Source organism: Seriola dumerili, unplaced genomic scaffold (genome assembly GCF_002260705.1).
Source record: "Seriola dumerili isolate Sdu_G_001 unplaced genomic scaffold, Sdu_1.0 BDQW01000035.1, whole genome shotgun sequence".
NCBI lineage: Eukaryota > Metazoa > Chordata > Actinopteri > Carangiformes > Carangidae > Seriola > Seriola dumerili.
The window spans coordinates 2,975,172-2,995,736 of record NW_019174290.1 but is presented as its reverse complement, the minus strand read 5'-3'; the positions used below and the strand labels follow the sequence as shown (position 1 = coordinate 2,995,736).

The 20,565-nt window shown below is 37.7% G+C and overlaps 1 protein-coding gene across 1 annotated transcript in view; it reads left to right on the top strand.

Moving 5' to 3' along the window:
• The first annotated feature begins 1,089 nt into the window (after positions 1-1,089).
• tmem131l (transmembrane 131 like) overlaps positions 1,090-20,565 on the top strand; it is a 32,928-nt gene continuing 13,452 nt past the window's right edge. Inside the window, exons 1-8 of the mRNA XM_022738319.1 lie at positions 1,090-1,253; positions 1,996-2,069; positions 5,932-5,975; positions 14,008-14,079; positions 16,932-17,055; positions 17,161-17,277; positions 18,600-18,704; positions 20,086-20,163. Coding sequence (XP_022594040.1) covers positions 1,130-1,253; positions 1,996-2,069; positions 5,932-5,975; positions 14,008-14,079; positions 16,932-17,055; positions 17,161-17,277; positions 18,600-18,704; positions 20,086-20,163 — 738 coding nt within the window. The 5' untranslated portion in view covers positions 1,090-1,129. The remainder of the gene's footprint in view (positions 1,254-1,995; positions 2,070-5,931; positions 5,976-14,007; positions 14,080-16,931; positions 17,056-17,160; positions 17,278-18,599; positions 18,705-20,085; positions 20,164-20,565) is intronic.

Sequence of the window (20,565 nt, the reverse complement as noted above, 5' to 3'; positions counted from 1 at the left end):
TTGATACTGATGCATCAGTGTGTTAGTTGCATTTCACTGTTGTAGCTAGTTTTAACTATTTTATGCAGTTTAGTGGTTTTGTCCAATTGTGGGTCAATGGGTTAGAAAAGAAGACACATTTTTCTGTAATCTTAGAGCGGTTATTTAAATAAAACCACTTGAGAAGTTGAGGAGGGAAATCTCCCTCTAACTGTACTTTGTTTTTTGTGATGGGTAACAATTCACAAAGGTTAGGAGCCACTGTTTAATTTCTAATTATGCGTTGTGTTTTATAAACATATCACATGTTTCTTCAGTGTTAAATCCTAATCTTTGAAGTAGTTTTTAACGACAGCGGTAAGATAAAAAGTATAATGTATTCCTCTGAAATGTAACTGTAATGGAGTAGAGGCACTTTAAAGTGTAAGTACAGTTTTGAGTAATTGTGTTTAGTCACTTGCCACCACTAAATAGTGTGGCCTGTCTGAAAAATACAAGTGGTGGAGGAAGTATTCATTTCGCTACTGATGTAACCGTAGTTATGTAACTGTTAATTACTTGAAACTTAGAAAAAATTGAAGCAATTTGATAAAATATAACTTGGGCTATAGAATAGAAACTATTACAATTAACTTCTTAAAACTAGATTGTGACACAAGAGCAAGGTCACAAGATGAAGGGTGGGTACCTGGTACCTGACACATATTATTGTTATTAATCAAATTATTTAGACCCAAATGACATGGAGCAAACTGCGTAGTTGGTAATCCAGCCTTGAATATTTACTTCTGAAAGTTTAAACTAGCATTTAATGAAAAAAAAAAACACAGGTCAAAAACTTCAATTTTGTGCCTAAGTGCAGTAATTATTTACTCTCCACCACTGTAGGGTACATTAAACATGTTTGATGCCTCTTTGTCAGCTTTGTTTCATTTACCCTCAGCAACAGAAACGTAAACAGTCTCATTGCAAGTGACACCGGTGTGTGTCCTCACTGTGCAATGTTGTGTGAGTAAGCGGGGAGGGACAGAGGGAGGGAGGTGCTGCTGCTGCTGTTGGTGCTGCTGCTGCTGCTGGTGCTGGTGCTCGGTGAGAGAAAGAAAGACCAACGCAGCGAAACACAAGGTAGGCTGCTAGCTGAGAGGGCAGCATGGCGGGGCTACAGGACTTCCAACAAGGCAGCCACTGTCACAGGAAAACGTGGATCAATATACTACTAGGAATACTACAGTTACTTTTACCCTGCGTCCAGCACGGAGGTGCTCAGCTGCAAGGTTTGTGCTCACCTTTATTTTCTGCTTCGGGGGTGTAACGTTAAAACGACCGTTGCAAAAAACGTACGTTAAATTAGCTAGGCTGTCTTGACAGCAAACGTTAAGATGGAAAATAGGTGCCGAGCTGAATTGTCCAAATAGCATATAAACTCAATATAGTCGAAAAAATTTCTGAATACCTTTTCACGAGGTGACTTGGTCATATTTTTATTTTTACCAACTTGGAACAGGGTTGTAGCTATTTTTTGTCAGCCTGCTAGTTCATGCTAGCTGCCAGTTCCCTGTGCTGTTTCTTAACGAAACTATAACTTGTTTAGGCAGTGAAGTAAATTGACGTATTATCGGGACTTAGTATCAGTATTTAGCGGTTTCTTTTGTCACTGTAGCAAAGCTACTCAATGCAACAAGCTAACTCTACAGTCGTGTGTACTGCAGTAGCAGTAGAGATGTTTTTCCAAGTTCGTTAGCCAGCGAGCTAACCTTCCTGCTAGTCAAGCAGCTAGCAAACAGCCTTTGTCAGCCTGCCGAGGCGAAGTCATTTCCTCACTTGTCTGTGTGATTATCATCCATTCCGTTTCAGTTTATTCATTTGTAATAACCAGAAATAATAAATGGAGTTTGACCGTGTACATCCCAATTCTTTCGACTGCGTAAATTTGGTGCATTTCCAGTTGTCAGTCTTATCCATGTTACTTAATTTCCCAATACCTCACTGTTAATTTAATTTCTTGCTCCCACAAAGCTCTGAGTCAGATGTCCACCAGCGTGGTCGAGGTCTGGCAGCCAGAGGATGCAGACCCATTAGTCCCGCTTCAGGTAATCGCAATTTCTTTCTGGGGTGTGTTTGTATCGAGGAGGAATTGAGAAAGTATCTATATGCAAAACACAGATCACCCAACATCTTTCAAATGCAGCCAGATGCACGAACACGTGTGTGGTTCGTCATTTCCATTGTGTTTGGCTCCACTTTGCCGCTTGCTGAGTTGTGCATGGTCAATCCTTTATGTAAGGAATGATCGGTGTTCACCCACGATTTTGTGATCATAGTTTTGTACAAATGTTGCAGTTATCGAGCAGGTAACAACATTTCAACACACGTCTCTGACATGAGACCAGAGCGGGAGGCCACCTGCCATGTGGCTCCTCCTTGTTTTCTTTTGTACATAGTGTCCATTGTGGAGTTCAGTCACCAGTACACACTGAGAGCACGTTAGGAATGAGGTAGTCTGAATAATAGTTTGCACCGCGTTCCTGCATACTACTTTGCAATTATTTTCCTGCTCCTTTACTTTGCATGTTTTGCCGTTTGTTGTGCAGGGTTTTTTTTTCTCTTTTCTTTTTTTTTCTGAGTTAAATTTTCCTACACATTTTCAAGTAGGCAGATGTGACGATTATATAGTCATGGAGCAAGACCAGCACAAACAGCAAGAGTGTGTTTACTGATAACCTGTCATGAGGTCACCAGCTGACTGTCATGTTACCTGGGGGGGTGTGGCCTTCTCTGTCAGACTTTGTAAACAGATAGCATAGATTGGTTGCCTTGCAAAAACTCAAAATTATAATGCACATTTCTCCAAAGTCGTTTTGGTACATTCAGTAAACTCTGTGTTTGCTTTTCAAGGTAGAGTGATAGGATTTTGTTAAATTTGATAAATATAGTTAGTAAATAAAAGCAGGTTTGCTTTCCACAAAAATACATATACATAGTTTAAAATTGAGAGTTTTTAAAATGCTCGTTCTGCAATCAGCCTACTGCAGTAATTACCACTGACCAGAGATAACACAGGAGGAGTTGATTATACATTGAAGATAATTCTTAGACTATGTTGAATAAATAGATAGAAAATTAAGATTGGGTTGGGTTTTTTCCACCCATCCCTACCTTGCAGACCAATTGGCAGATGGCAGAATTGTTGACATTGTTAGGTGTCATGTTTAGATAGGCAGCAGTGAATGGAGTGACTGTCTCAGTTACATAGGCTATGTGAAACAGAGCATGACATGGATGTCTTTCTTCTATACTCCAGCACTGCGGGTGGTCAGCTGGTTAAGTAGTGTATGTTGCTGCGGGTTCATTGAAGTGATGCAAGAGGTGCAGTGTCATGTGCAGTGACACATAGTTAAAATCAAATCAGATATCAAACTTGGGTAGCTGCCATAACTGAGCAGATATTGTGTGCGTAACTAGAGCTCATAGTATTCATCTACTACCTTTCTTGATTTTGTAAATGTTGACATGTGTTTTGGGTTTGTTTTGGAATGGCTGCAAGTTTAAATCAGTTGCTTCCAGTCCCCCAGTAATTGCTTGATTAATTCAGTTTCCATCTCTTTCATTTGCCTGGTTCTGTGTTTTGTATACAGGCCCTTGTCATAAAAAATTAATCCCTGTATTCATCTTAAAATCCTTGCATCTAGAATCCAGTTCATTTACAAATGCTGCTATTCTGCATTTGAATATTCCTCTTGCTTAAATGGCTCACCTGCTGCAACAAGCAGCAGTAGTGTGTGTTCTGTCAGTGTTGTGCTTAATCAGCTGGAAAATCATTTTTCTCTCATTCACTTAAGCCATTAACATGCCAAGCTTCAAAGGTGCTGGGGGCATTGTAGGATATAATGCACAATAAAGCAAAGATACATCATATACAATACAACTTGTAACTTCTTCCATGCTTTAGACAAGGGATGTGTAGTTATGTATAGAATTGATTTATCTAATTTTGTATTTCAAAATTTTAAACATGATAATAAAATAGAGATGTTTTTTTTTTGCTAATTTGGTTAACTAAATGCCCTACAAACCAAGGTACCTCATCACATCAATGCAAAAATCCTATTAATGCAATACTGCCATAAAGCAACCCTGCTCTTAAGATCAGCATTGGATACATTGGCTTAATAGGCTATAACCAGAGAGCTACCTCAGTAGAAACAATGTGGCTCATGGCTCGTGGCTTTTATTATCTCACAGCATGTTGCTGTAGTGAAGATGTTGTACCAACATCACTGTGTTTCCTGACACATCATGATCCATGGTAGTGTTGCTCAGGCAACCACTATATTTCCATGTCTTCCATTGGTGTTGTTCTGTAGGGTGATCGTGAAGCCATAATGCATAAGATTGTTCCTATGGAAACTGTATGTTCTGCGCTTGAGAACAGCTTATCTCTGTAGGCCATGCATGCACATAACCTACATGAATTTCCCCTAGAGAATATATAAAGTATCTATCTATCTATCTATCTATCTATCTATCTATCTATCTATCTATCTATCTATCTATCTATCTGTCTATCTATCTGTCTATCTGTCTGTCTGTCTGTCTGTCTGTCTATCTATCTATCTATCTATCCATCCATCTATCCATCCATCCTACTACACTGTAGTCAGCAGTGTTTGCTGTTTGCACTGCTATGGTGTAATCCTCAGTTACCTATTTAGCAAGCCTCATTCAGTGAAAGTAAAAAATACTCCCTGTGTGCATGTTGATTGTCTGTGGTGTTCATGCAGTACTACAGGTGTGTGTATTTGGAAACAGGCTAAAACTGAATCTAATTTTGCACATTAGCCTCTGTCCCTCATGAAATCTCTAAAGTGTTAACACACCACTATTACTCAAATCAGGGTTTGAACTAAGCCACACCGTTGCAACATTGTCATGTCCATTGTCAGTTCACTATCAAGGGAACTTTTGGTCAAGTGTTCTTTCAAGAGACATGGAGTCAGTATATGCAGTATGTTGACATGCACAATGTAATCTTGTTAGGCAATGGTTAGACGCATGCCCATGGTTTAGAGTAACTAGATTTTTCCCAATAATTCAAGTTGACATGATTTGTGATAACTGTGAGGATGCCCAGAAGGATGCTATGTAGTCTGTAGGAAATACAGTGTACTCCAAAAGTCATCCTAACGTTTAGGTCATAAGTATAAACTACAGTAGATGAAAGTCTACAGAGACTGAAACGTTAGGATGATCAACAAATTGTGATTCTGAGCAAGAGCAGTGTGCAAGATATTCTGTTTTTCAAGACTCATGTTGATTAATATAATTTTCCTCCTCCGCTAGCAGAGCATTGCAATTAGGGCTGATGGATATATAGATATTTTAACCAACACAAAACTATATCAAGCCTGATTACTAGTTACAACAATGTTTTTGTTTAGTCATTGTTCTTCAGAAATGCTGTATCCATTCAGTAATTCTGTAGGCACACTGTGAAAACATGTAGCGGACAACAAACTGGATGTTCATTGTTTCATTCTAAGAACCAGAGTATACCCTGCCAACACTGGCAGAAATTGCTGCCTGCTGTCTAATTTGGAGTCAGGGTGGAAAAGAAGTAATGCCAGTTTTTGTTTCCCAAGGCTATTCCAGTTTTCTGCTTGGATTTCCTGCTTTATTTACAGTGAAATCATTTTATATGCAAAATAAAATCTTTTGACATTTCAGGAAATAAAATGCAGATGCACAGTGAAACGTTTCAAAGCAGTTGGTGGTGGACCAATATGCATTAAAATCATCATAGTAGCCAGAACATTCTGTAGTTTGGCATACCAGTATACTACCATCACACAATCTCTTGATATGTCCATGCCACAGTGTTGATTTAGAATAAATGGGTTGCAGTTAGCTATTGTGACCATATTAACCATAAAGTGTCTTTTCTTTCATTTTCAGATGGAGAAGGAGCGAAGAAAAGATGGTCTTCCACTAGAAGACAGGTAAGGTTTATAATTCATCTTATGTGGGAACAGCATCAAACTGAAACTCTTCTGTTGGCTCTTGCACACATTCACAATTGTAATGTATTACACATTCATGACAGTCAACAGCACCAGATGAAACAGGTGTAAAAAAAAAAAAAACCAAACATTTAAACCATCTAAATTTGCTAGTTCAAACATCGGTCAGTGAAAGCCACACATACATTTAGAAACTTTAAAAGTGAATGAAGTTGATGAAAGGTTTCCACCTGTTCATGATTGGCACTTGGGAGAAGGTGGAGAGTTTTCACCATGCCGCATAATTACGAACAAACCCAAAACCAGCATACAGATTGCATCATACTGAAGTGTTTCTCTGGTGTAGACTAGAATTATACCGTGAGACACAGACTGAAAGAATTACTGTGGCATAGATTTGGTTTGTGAACAGCCCAATGGAAAAACAAGTTTACCACCGCATCACCAAAGAATGATTGTGTGCTTCAGTACAGACAAGAAGTGCTTTGGAAGAAAAGGTGCTCCAATGTAATGTGAACATATCCAACAAACTGCAAATTATAGTCCTGCTGTGTTGAATGGTTTATTTATTATCCAGAATCGCACTGAAGCTGTAAGGTGACATGTTTTTGTATTCACACAGACAAATGGTGTGGTGTGCTTTCAGGGTAACAGGACTGGAGGTTTCTAAAAGGCCTTTTAAAAGTCTTCCCCTGTATGCAGGCTATGTTGTTTATGTTGGTGAGTGAGGGGGTGTGTGACAGAGAGAGTTTGGGGGCGTGTGTTAGAGAGGCACAGAACCAAATTCCTGACTAATTTTAGAACTCCTTGAAAGAAAAAGGAGGGGAGGTCTGTCTTTCCCAGCTGTTTTTGTTCCTTCAGAAAATGGATGTTTACAGCAAAATATCATCAAATCTTGGTGTTATTTAGTAATAGGCTGGTGGTGTCAGTGCGTGGTCAGAAACAGAAGAATCTTGAGGCTTGTTTTGTCCCTCTTATTGAATAAAGAGTTGTTTTTAAGATGCACATATATTCTAGCTTTTGTGTTTGCTTCTGCTTCTTGTTTATATGTCAGACTGCCCAACCTGCCATATACCTAAACCAGCTCAGTATGATCCCTATGCTTAACTGTTTCTTGCCTAGATGTTTGGATCTCAGCATGTTAGTTACAGTTCGGCTGACTTGTCTCTGCAAGATGTTTGTAATGCTTTGCTAATGAGTTATGCTAAAGTTGTGCTATTATATAACTCAATATGAAAGTATCAGGTACTTGTGGCAATAGTGTGAAATAAGCTTGATGTCCAAAGAGGAAAGATGTGCTAATGACACCAAGCATTGAAAACTGGAATCCCTGCAACCATATGTAAGAATTGCAGAAAACATTGACTAATTTAGAATAACTGGTGTCGTAACAATTTAAAAGCACTATTTAGCATTGCAATACATACATTTTCTGCAAAAGTATGTTAAAGAGACACTCTTACTAATTGTGAGGAGTTACTACTGTGAAAACAGTTGTTTAATGTCTTCTGTGGCTCTGGAGGGAGATTCCGAATGTTAAATAACATGACTCTTATCACAGCTTGAGCTTGGAGACTATAAATTTATATTATACGGTTGATTACCAGGCAGGGTCACTCTAATGAAAAGATGCTATCCGGTTGCCTTATGGGCATTGTAAGTGCAAGTGTTTATGGAACTAGACCCATACTAGGGACTAAAACTCAGATATCTCAGACTTTGATTGCTTCAATTTTTGACTATTTTTTTCATACCTGTCACTTTTAATGTTGGAATATGGCTATTTTTATATCCAGGGAGGTGAGAGGCAAAGGAGGCTTTGTGGCACTGGTTGACCTTGAGCCCTCCAGAGCTGTGGACTGTGAGGCCTCTCGTGCCTGGGTTATCAGGCACTTGGCAGGCCTGCCATCACTCTCTCCCAGCTTAAAGAGCAATGCAGGCTTCAGATGCAGAATTTAATGATATCTATTTCTCAGTCCAGTCTTGTGTCAAAATGTCTTGGCTCTTCTTGGTGTCTTTTTTAGCTCTTTTTACTTTGATCTCCATAACAGTCATTTCTTGTACTACCCTTGCCCCTTCATTGTGTTGATTTAAATAGATCTTTCTGGCACAAACCTACCCTTTACCATTGCATTGTGTTAATATTTTGTCACAAGAATTACTGTGCCATGTGATTTTAATTTCACAGTTAGTCTTATTGTTTTCCTGCTTTCTATTAACATGTGTGAACATCAGTTGACCTAAACTCTTCTCTGGTCCTAACCTCTCCCCTGGAGCATGGCTGAGGTCACTGCTAACACTGACTTTGAGTTAGATCCAGGGGATCAAATAGCGCCAAACATAACTTGTTATTTTTGTACTGTGGCAGTGGACAGAACCCTTTGACTACAGCTCAGTGGTACGCTTGTTGAAAGTTTTTCTTAAGAGCAGCTGCTGTTCAATTCTAAATACTAAGATACGAATACATATAACTGTAAATGCCCTCCTTCAGTTTTAAAGAAGTATAGGAACCTGACACTTCATGAGAACCTGACACTACTAACCATTTAAAAAGTATGCAGTATGTTTACCACTTATTGAAAGTAATCAGTTTTACATACAAATTAAAGATCCCATAATTTAAAACTTAGTTATATCTGTACCATTTATGTGTGTGTATTAAACACTTCTGCAATAGTGTTTAAGAAACCCCTGCTTTTCTGAGGGTCTCTTTCTGTCCTAGATACTCACAGTCCGATGTTGCTGCTAGGTGGAAGTAACTGCCTACTATTAATCAGCAAACACTGTGATTGGAGCTGATCAACTGAGAAGGAAGCCTGGAATATTTTGTTGTGGGAGACAGTAATAAGCAACTTCATAGTTTCACAGCTTTTATTTTACAGCTAATGAAGACAAAACACCATCGAAACCCATTCCAACAATATGGATCTTTAACCAGCATACACGCATTGTAATCAGGTAGATCATTCCTAAACATTGTCTTTTAGAACTCTTTAGATAAATGAATATGTGATGTTGGAATTGCTGACCTTAGATTTCAAACAACAATGCTAGATCTATATCAACTGTTTGCTATCACACAACACCTCTGCAGACACAGACGACCTAATTTTCCCTCAATATTTGACCCCTCATATTCTCACCCACATGCAGTTTTTTCCCCTCTGACTAACACACTTTGAAGTTATACTGTTTGACAAGTTATAAATTAACAAACAATTGGAACCACAGAGAGAACGAGAGAGAGAAGCTTTTGTTACATAATACGGAAAAAGGTGTCCCTCTCATCAAATCACAGGCGCTAGGTCTACAGCAGAGATGGAGAGGAAATGCTAACCTATTGTTCTCAAACATGCGGTAAACTATGAAGCTTTATGACACCTCAGTCACTCAGAGCAGGTGAATTAGTGGCTATGACTGGTTGAAAGGCAGAAGCTTATTGTTGGTGATAATAGATTGCAATACCAGCTACATAAATCTACAAAATAATGTCAACCCTTTAACACTGGATTAATTTAAAGCACCTGCTACTGTGCTCAGGTCTCACTGGGTAGTAACCTACAGTGAAGCATCTTATCTATAACATAAAATGGATAATTAGAGGGTTTTAGTTGTTATTTGTTGTTACTTGGCGCAGCTACTCATGCTTTTGTCCATGTGTTGGATCTCTACTTTGCATTTGGTTCACTCTGTGGCCTTTACTTTGTTTTAATTTCTGTCAAGTAAGAGTTACAGTCAAACTCAACTATCTTTGTATTGACTATTATCAAGCTATAGTCTATAATTGAATTTATACAAAGAGGTTATTATGTGAAGAAATGTTTATTACAGGAGGAATGATTGGCAAATAAGATTGTTGCCCCAACAGGAAAAGACTCACTTGAAACATTTCCTCATATTTGCATTTATTGTATAAACTTACAGTACGCACTGTTCCATGTCCATGTATGCGTGTTCATCATTGAAAGTCTTCACGAGTGACATGGCACTACCTCTTCTTCTTATAATATATTACAAGCTCAATCGGTTCAGTATTTTTTTTACATTTTCCCTGAAGTATTTCAGCAGGGTAAACTACCATGAATTATTATTATTTTAGGTAGAAAACATGCTTCATACTAAATGAATAGTTAAAAGGTGTCCACTTTTGTTTGGTCCAGTGACAGTCAACATTTCACCTTTAGGGTCATGCAAATCCCACAGCTCCAATTATGAAGAGTTACATAATGAGACATGTCGCAGAAATGGGAGAATGTGTCAGCAAACGTTTATAGCGACAGCATCTCACCATACAACCCCCAAAATAATCAAATGTTGAGAATAAATGTTAAATATAAAACTGCTTTGGAACTTTTATATTTATTTGCACAGTAAGACAGTAGAGAGAATAAATGCAATTAATGATCTTTCAAAAGAGATAGGAAAGGAAAAAATACAGAAAGTTTTTAACCAGTTCATCTTTAACAACAAATATCGAGATTACAAACAAAGAGATTCTTATAATAACTAATGTAAAACCAAATGCAAATCTGAGTCAGATACAGTAATGAGCAAAAGGTTTTAGTCACTAAAAGTAAAGTGATGATGCTTGTAAAAATATTGCCATGAATAGTTTTTACTTATAAATAAATAAACAAAGTGAAGTAAACAGAAAAATAACTAAATCAAATCAATATTAATTGTGAACACCCTTTGTCCTGAAAGCACCAGTTCTCCTCAGTACACTTGTGCTCAGTTTTTCAAAGTACTTGGCAGGTAGACTGTTCCAAGCATCTCAGAACTTGCCACAGTGTGGATTTTGGCTGTATCAGTGTCTTCTGTCTCTTCATGTAATCCCAGACTGACTCCATGATGTCGATGTGGGCTCGGTGGGGGCCCGACCATCTGTTGTAGGTGTCTTTGTTTTGCTCAGATTTTGTCTGATGTTTTAGATCAATTAAAAGTCTCACCCTTCTATACAAATTAGTGTCATCCAACTCTGGCCTGGTCTCAAAATCGACATTGTAGCAACTGCATCAACTTTTTGTCACTTCCTCTCCTGTACCCGTGACAGTGTTGCAGCCTGATAGTCATTTCTAGATAACAGACCCAAGAATGCTATAAGTATCTGTGGCAGATGGCCAACTGTAACTGGTATGATGAACTGTTACTAAGAATCACCTGGAGATCACTTCATGAGCTTTTTTACCTAGCTGTAATGGTCAGGAGAAGCTTCTAGATGAGGAAACTTATAACTAAATTTAGACTGTTCAGTCTCTCTCTGTGTTTTAAGGAAGTGTCACTGAAAGAGGAGTAGTTACTGTGTGAATTGAATAGATGTGGTGTTGCCACTGTGGGCTTTGCAGAATGCAGTCAAGAGTATTCTCCTCTCCTGCTGCTGTTCACTCATACTTTTACTTCCTTTTTATTTGTGCTGGTAGATATTCATGACATGTAATGTGTTTGAATCTTGTTAGCTGCATTTTAGTGGTTTAGATGATACATTTTCTCCATTCTTGCACTATAAATTGTGTAATTTGTTATAAAGGTAAACTGAACTTGATTATAAAATACCATTCAAAACAAAAATACTACTGTGATGAGATATATCACTTAGACCTAGAAAATAATGTTGACGGGAGTCTTAAGCTCTTAAACTCTTAAAAGTCTTTAGGTGGTACTGATGGTGTGTTGACTGAGAAAAAGCTGACTCCCCTCCTGGGTTGGTTCAGGAGTTCGTATTGTTCTTGGTATTCTCTGATCTTCCTACCTGTTCATTTGTAATTAGTATTGGGGTCTTGTGATTATTTTTATTGTCCTGTGAGTAGCAGGGTCTAAGCGTGGTGAAGGTCAATCTGTCCATCTGTTTGTCTTGATATTAATGCATTTTTTTAAACCTTATAATGAATGCCAAATGACATAAAGATTGCCACGAATATTGTTCAAGCCTCAGGCCTCACACCGTTTGAGGCTTATGGTGGTATTGGTGCTGGTGAGCACACCAGTGTCCTCAATTAGAGCTGAAATAATTGATCAGTTAGTCAATTGACACAAAATGAATTGACTAATAATTATTTTGATAATTGTGAACTGTTTATTTGCTGCTTTTCTTTGTGATATGTGACAGTAAACAGAACATCTTTGGGTCTTGGCTGGCTGTTCGAATGATGCCACTGTATTTTGATTTATTCTTTTATTTTACAATAGCATGTCTTTCTCCGCTGTTGTAACACACAAGGCTTTTGAATCCAACGGAGCCCTCACTTGAGCACGTCCGATGTCTGCTATAGCCATCAAATTACAAGTATCACATGATACATTGTTTGGCCAGTGTGTTTTTTACTTAAGCCTCACTACCGAGATTACTCTGAGAGTAGAAAAATTGATCTGTCTAGCATTTGTTTTTTGACATGTATCCCTGCAGCTTCTACCAAAGCTTTACCATGGCTGTAGATCTTAAATTTAGTTTTTAGGGACTGTGCCTGTCTTCCATGTTTTTTCTTCCAAGCAATGAAAACCTTTTTTTCCAACTTCTTTGGCCAATTCCATTGGCTCATTTCCAAAATGGAAATTAAATATACAGAAAAATTACTTATTTAAAGAGAGTTACATCTGTGGCAATGATGGTACTTTGCTTCTCTAATCCATATGAACATAGTATGTCCACCTACTACCTTTAGTTGGTCAACAGTTGTGTGCCTAGTCTGTCAACAGGGTTCAGTCTTGATATCACACACATACACATATAGATGCACACAGAACCACAAATCAGCTGCTGTCTCCAAGTTTTTAAGGCACCCGTTCCCAGGGCTCATTAGAGCAGGATGTTTCACAGACTGTCACCAATAAAAACACAGTGGAGCTCTAAAAAAGAGCTGCTGTGACCCCATACAATTCACATTTTCACATGATCACATCCTTGTTAGTTACTTTTTTGTTGTTTATGCGGTTACATGTAACGAGTCTCTAAGTTATCTAAGTTATATGTCTTAAGTTATAAGTGTTTTGTACTATGTGCAAGATCCCATGTTTTAAGAGTTTCCTGTAACCCTGATTTGCCTGATTCCTGCTTTTTTGATAAAAACATTTTGTGATTTTGCTGAACTCTACAGCAAAAGATGATTATGTAAAGTTCTACCTGTGAATACATAGAACATTATTACAAAAATTGTATCGTGGAGAAAATGACTGATATTCATTTATTTAGGACCACGATCTTGTCTCGAAAGAGTTGAAGGTGTCAAACCGTTTTTGGGTCTTATTCATAGTAAACTCCCACTTTACACAGGCTCTGAACACTTCAAGAAGATCTTTGATCAAAGCCTTATTTTTACTTTGTTTGATGGTAACTGTTATTTTGTAGTGAGGATATCATTTAGTTATGCCAAGCTTTTGGAAATTTGTCTGATTTGAGATTTAATACATAGGCATAACAAGAAAAATGCTCCAGGTATAGACCTTTTTAAAATACTGTGTATTGATTTTGCTGTTAAAGGTCCTGAATGATTGTTTAGGAGGTGTGCAACCTCTTCCAAAATACCCCAATTATACAGAGCACTGTGTAATATTGTTATATTGAAGTATATGTGATGTTTTGTTCAATGTAAGTCAGTGTGTCAAATGTGGTGTTATTAACAGTTAAGCCATGTTTTGTCTTGTTGCAACTTTCAGTGATGTTTGATTATTTTTATATGCTATTGCTTCATTTAAATTATGATTCTTCCTCTCCTTGCCTCACCTCTTTGCGTGATGGCTATCAGATTCCTTTGCTGGTACTGGTCCCTTTGTTAGGTGTGGAATTAGATGGTTTGTGAAGCAGCCTGAAGGTGTAATAGCTTTAACTGTTAATTCATCCCTGTGAACTGTCACATGCTCTGTTGGAAAGGAGACACCGTGTTCTTGTCCACAGTTGTTCGTAAAATGTACAAACATAGATGATCGCATGTTTTACTTTTCTAGTGAAACTGATTGAATAAAAGCATTGTCCTTTGGCCTAATGTTTTTTCTATTTTGATTTTCTTCTCTTCACCAGCTCCTCTCCATATACACGGGAGAATGGGAGGCCCTTGCATTTTCAGCCCCCTGCAATGGAGTTCGGGACGCAGTAAGTACTGCTCTCACTTCTTGGTTTAATATGACGTGTCTTAACAAGCATAGATGTTATTCAGTTTCTACTTAAAATTATGAAACCTTTTTTAAACACCCCACACAAGGACAAAATGTACTTCATTTCGCCATCTCTCAGATTTGAATGATGTGGGAAAACTCCACAGACTTAATTAAACCTGAGGTAAAGACCAGGTGACCTGTGACTGTGATGAAGGCTAGAGAAAGGGAAGAGCTCATAAAGCAAGCCCTTCAGTGTGAAAAAACATACAGGATATCCAAGTATGGCAGTAAGCTCTCTTTCCCAGCGTCCAGGCACATACTGGGGATGGTTGACCTCAGTCAAAGCAGTTAAGGACATTACTGTTTGCCTCCATACTCCCAAAACAGTCTGAATATTAGATGCTGGGGTTGGACAGCAGTCCCCACTGCCCCTGTTAAAAACAAACAGTCACAAGCAACATCTATTTTCTGATATTTTATATCATACATTTGGAATGCAGGAAGCAGTCACCTAACCATAAAACTAGAATTGTATTAATATTTGGATACAGAAATATATTTGTTTCAGGGAATTCGTACTTAATATGAACAGGAATATAACCGAAGTTCCTCACATTTGGCCTATGGTTTCCTTTTGTGTGTGTGTGTGTGTGTGTGTCTGTGTGTAGTGTATGGTGTGTGTGTGTGTGTGTGGTGTCTTTTTGTGTGTGTGTGTGTGTGTGTGTGTGTGTGTGTGTGTGTGTGTGATCAAACAGGAACTGCAGAGTTAATTTTGATAGCCACAAAGAAATGGTAGAAACTATAATTATACCGCTCTACCTTCTGATTAAAATTCTGTTAAGCATGCTGTTCAGTTACTTAAAATGAAAGTCAAACACTCACAGACAAACAGGAAGTGAAAGATGCTTCGGTTGAGGTTTGACAGCAACTCAAATGAAGATGTCAAGAATCTGAAAATATGTTGTAGACTTAAAACACTTGTAGGTAAAGTTATATTGAGGATTAAGTTGCTGTGTTTTTTTTCTCACCTGGAATTGGCTGTCCTGAATTACAACAACTACAATACTACTACAACTACGACAATAACTTTCATTTTGTATTCTTAAGTGCACAAATCTGAATATGCAGAGAAATGAAACATGCAATGAAGATGAGGAACTCTTGTTCCACAAAAAAATTAAAGAAGTCAATTTAAATTGTTAAAAAAAAAACTGTTGTAAAATTGTACTTGTGGTAATTTGTTGTTTATAGACCATATTTTGATAATTATCAGTGTGCATGGTCAGCATTTTTACAAGTATTTTATATTCTAGTATTTTCCACTTCAGGAAAATCTAGATATCACCATAAAAATCTTGGTTATCTCCAAAATGGTCGATATGTGGTGTAGCTTATGTAACTTACTATGTAGGTCAAGTGCTCCAGTCCAAAAAGCTAATACTCTTACAAATACAAAACATCAACATGAAATTTACCATCTAGTATAACATAAAGATGAACCAGCACCTCTCTGGCACAGACGCAACTATTTCTGAATAGAATTTCAAAGTGGTTGTATTTATTGCAAGCCTGTCATATTGGATTGCATTATATTGCATAGAGGCTCCTGTTATTGTTACTACCCTCCCCTGTGTATCTAAAGGAATAAAACTATAATTACATTAAGTCACGTACACACTTTGCATTATGCAAGCCCAGTCAGTTTGTAATGTAGCTTCATCAAAGTACTTCACACCCCACCTTTGTCAGTCATACATGTTTAATTCAACATCCTTTATGAATATGGGTGCATTTTTAAATGGCTGTGCTCTCACACATATTTCATGTGTGAGAACTCGGCCCCCAGAAGCTTAGGTTATAAACAGAAATGTGTCTTTTAAGTAAATTGGAAATATAATTAAATGATCAATTGAATTCAATTAAATTTAATTGAATGTGGAAAGGGCAGGTTGACGGAAATGAATTGGTAGCCATAGTTTATTTTCACCAGGTAAAAAATGTTAAGTGGCAACATGTCACTGCAGAAATGTCCAAACCCAGAGAGGTAATCTTTGAGCTCTCTGGGTTTGCAACACACAGCCTTTTCATAGCCTTTCTTATGTCCATATTTGTATATGTGGTTTTACTTCTGACACCAGGGCCTTCCCAAGATATACTTGTCACCCATCTGTTAACACACAGATGAAGGGTTTATTTTCCTCTTACAGCTTCCCTATATTGACAGAATGCAAAACATGCATATCTTATTTTCAAATTACTAGGAATGCTCTCATGTGTAAACACAGACTTTTAAGTTTCATCTAACCTATATATAAACAAAAAAATTTAATATGTGAAACTGTTTCCTAGTTTTGCTCAACTAAATGTCACTTAAAAAATAAGATGCTAGTTCTGTTGCTATGTTAGTTTGCAGTGTAACACACACCACAGTATAAAAAGAGGGCTACAATATTCTTGTTTGGTTTTGATATGACCGTAAACTTATGATCATGTAACATGGAGAAATGTTGCTTGCAGTATGTGGCATCATGTAAAATTAACATTTTGACCATAGATGTGCCAATGGAAGTTGACTACTAAGTTAACTACTATAAATGTTGCATTTAAAAACAAAACAAACAAAAAAAACAGTAACCACCACAATCACTCCAGTTCTAATGGGTTAAATGGGCAGCAGAAGGATTTAATAGAGGCTCTTTAGAGGACTCATGAATAAGCTAACTCATACTTTATATAATTGTGTAGTGAACAGTTAAGTGCCCTTAAATTTTGGTGTGTACCTTTCTCAGCTGGCCATGGTGCTCAGTGGAGAGCCAAGTTATTTACGATGCTGTTCTGTCTTTACAGACCGCTGGGGCTGCCAAGAGCTGAAACCATATATATACACAACCCCAGCCAGGAAGTTCCTGTGACACTGCTGTCAATGTTTACATCCAGCAGGCATTTTTACATACCTTCCTTTCACAGAAGAGTAAGTGTCCATATGTGTACACCAGTCGATGCACAAGACATTCAAAAGTTAATTTTTGTATCTTATTGTAATAAATTAATGTCTCACATTTCCTCTCTGTCCTAGGTGATCCCGCCCAGAGGGAAGGCATCTTTTAAACTAATTTTCCTCCCGTCTGAGGAGGGCAATGTAGAAAACACATTATTTATAAACACATCGGCCCATGGGCTGCTGTCATACCAGGTCAGTTCCATGAATACACCTCCTGCTGTATAGTCTCAGACTGTTGGGGTGAAACCCCCATTGTAATGCATGTGGTCCTTCTTCTTCCTCAACTTTCCTCTCCAGATAGTAGAGTGAAAGTTTGTTATTTTATCACAATATGAGTTTACCAACAGCATTAGTCATATCAAACTTTGTTTTTCCTTAAATAATTATAATCCAAAATAGCAGCAAACCAGACTGCTGCTCAGAACTTTGCCAGCATCCATAATATTTGTTTCTTCTTTTCATCCCACATGCTCATGCTCATAAACAAAGGATGTCAAAAACTCTATTGTTTATGCTGTTAGGAATTTGATCATGCAAATGATGTCGGACCTTTGTTCAAAAAAATAACTAAAAATGTTCACAAGTAGGTCACTGTCAAACTAGTAGACACTTGACAAAAAAAGGTGTAGTTGTCGTTTCTTATGAAAATCAATCGATTCAGTACTTCACTAATGCCTCAAGCTAAAAAAAACACCCACACAAGCAGTGCTTCTGTTCTTGCAGATTTTATTACTGCATTTTAAATTTTGGTTTTCCTTGACCTTAGTTGACCCATGTTTGTGCAGTGTGCTACCAGAGAATAAGAATATGGTCTGGAAATGTGCATTGACATGAATTAAACGGACATATTCCCACTCCAGTCCCTGAGTCTGTCTTGTTGTTCCACCCTAACTGGTTTTGCTACAACTTTAGCCACTTGAGAGTTTATCTGATCTCCATTTACTTAAATTGTACATTGGAAGCTGGATTGAGAAAAAGAATTACCCACAGAGGTTTACTCCAAAAGCCTTAGAAATGTTTGTTAAGTGTAGCTGTGAATTTTGTACATGGCATATTAAACCTGCATGACAGTACGTATGATATGTACTTATTAATGGCAAACACGTCCAGGCATATAGACACTTGAACTCTTTTGTACAACCTCCAACAGTGCCACTCCCTTTACATGTTTACTAGTTTTTTATGAGCCCAACAACACAGATCTTTCATGTGTATTTTTTTCACTTTCAATATTACATGTCCATTTGTTCCCTTTTTTGTCCAAACTCCAAAAGTCTAAAAATGCTATCCTTTGTGGTGGTGCATTACTTGCCAAGTCACCTTGTGGAGTATTTCTTTTTATTTATAACCACAAAATCTTAACAACCATGTTACAAACTGTTTCAAAAGTTCAGTTCAGGTCCACTGAATGACACTGCTCTTTTGTTTGCTTGTTGACTGCCTGGACTCAATATAATGCACACAGTGTGGAGAATCCTTATTAATGTTATTAATGTTAACTGTTCTTTTTCCAGGTATTTGGTGTGGGAGTTAACCGGGGTTCATTAAAGTCTGTCCAAAGAAAGGATAGTCTGCTAGTATTCCCTCACATCCAGAGCATTAAGCTGACCCAAACTCAGGTATGTGTTTAAGTGTCTGTGGATTGGCTTGTGCATGTCATACAGATAAGTGAATAAGGGCTCATCATTGGAAGCAGCTGATTTCCCCTTTCCTGCCAGCCCTGATAAAGAAACGGCTGCATACATACACACAGGGGCTTTGTGATACACACTTACAAGCACTTGTTGTGGTGAAATTACTGAATGTGTGTTCAAGTCAGCATGAATAATCCCACAAAATGTTTTTCTTTTTTTTTCATGGTTAAAAATTTAAATATTTGCATGTAGAGTATAACCATAAAAACTCAATTTGAAATTATGAGCTTTGTATAATCTTTCATTTTTATGCACATTTCAGAAACGTGTGTAAAAACAAAACAAAAAAAAAACACTGAACAGCAATGACAAATTAGTGCAGTTTTAGAAACGAGCAAAGGCAGTGAAAGTGTGTGACAAGTTATCTGAGAGGGATCCTGCCTCCACAACAGGAAGTGGGGTGGCAGTTGCAAAATGTCAGCTTGGCCAAGTGCAGAGAGGCTGTAGCACTCACAATCTCTCAAAACCGCTACTGCCTATGCTACATGCAGCTTTTTTCCCTCTGAATGAGCTCCCCATGTTTTAACATATGGTTAAAAAAAAACATCCTCCACGTATACAGCACACTTCTCATCCTTCTGGGGTTCAGCACCATGTTGGTCCACTTGCTCTAAAAATATATATTGTGTTAGTTTTTCTTCTTTGCATTTCTACTTCATATAACACATATTTCTTACCTACCCTTTTCAGTACCTTTTATGCTTGTCACATATAGGCTTATATATAGGCTGCAAAGTCTACCATCATCAGCATTGGAATTGGTTATTACCTGGACAATATTTAAACCATGTTTAAAGACTGCAGACATTTACAGTCACAAGGCCCTCAGTTATTCTTTGGTCTGTGTTTGTGGGTCTGTGAGTGGAGACAGTCATTAATGATAATAGTAATACATTTTACTTATAGTTGGCTTTCAAGGCACTCAAGAACACCTTATAACACACAGTATGAGAAATCAAATATACAGTGGCAACAGACAATAATCCAACAGGCAAAAAATACAAAATAAGTTATAATAAATATAATTGCATAAAATAAATATGACTGCATAGAGTCAAACAGAATAGGCAAGTTTGAAGAGGTGTGTTTTGAGGTGGAATTATACTGCTCCTTTTATGTTGTTCTTTAAGCAACCAAACAAAAAAGCTGCTCTGTTGAAGTATTTAATTGCTATAATGTGTAGTGCACTGTCCCACCAGAATTCAGCCAAGCCTGACTGATTACTGAAATGCATTGTAGCACATATAAAATAGATTTTAATGTTCATATTAAGCCATTTAATCCCTGATCGTGTTGCCTCCTGCAGGAAGATACCTCCAACATCACTATACTGGGTCTGCTCCTGGAGTGCAGCTTACCGAAGAGCTTGTTCAACAATCCTCAGGTACTTCTTTGCCTCAGATCTTTCTCAGTAGTTCACATTGCCAAATGTTGTAAAGTCCTTGAATGGATCATTAAAAATGCACATGCTTGAATTTGCAGACAGTGGTTTTTCAGTTGACATGGGGCGGACTTTGAGAGAAGAAGGGCAGTTGACCACATACATGTTTTTATGATATGTTATTACATCATTACATTACATTTTCACTTTGTTCGTACTTTGCAAAAATGGAGCTGAGTCTTTATCATTGCTCTAGTCATGCCCATGTCCTCTGAGCAGAAGGCCAGCTAGTCTAAAACTTCAACAGACAGCCGGGCTCGTCATCTGAGCACCTTCTGTTTTCTCAAGAACCCCCGAGGAGGGTGAGATTTCCTGCCAGACTTTTAATTGCTTTCTCAAGAGACT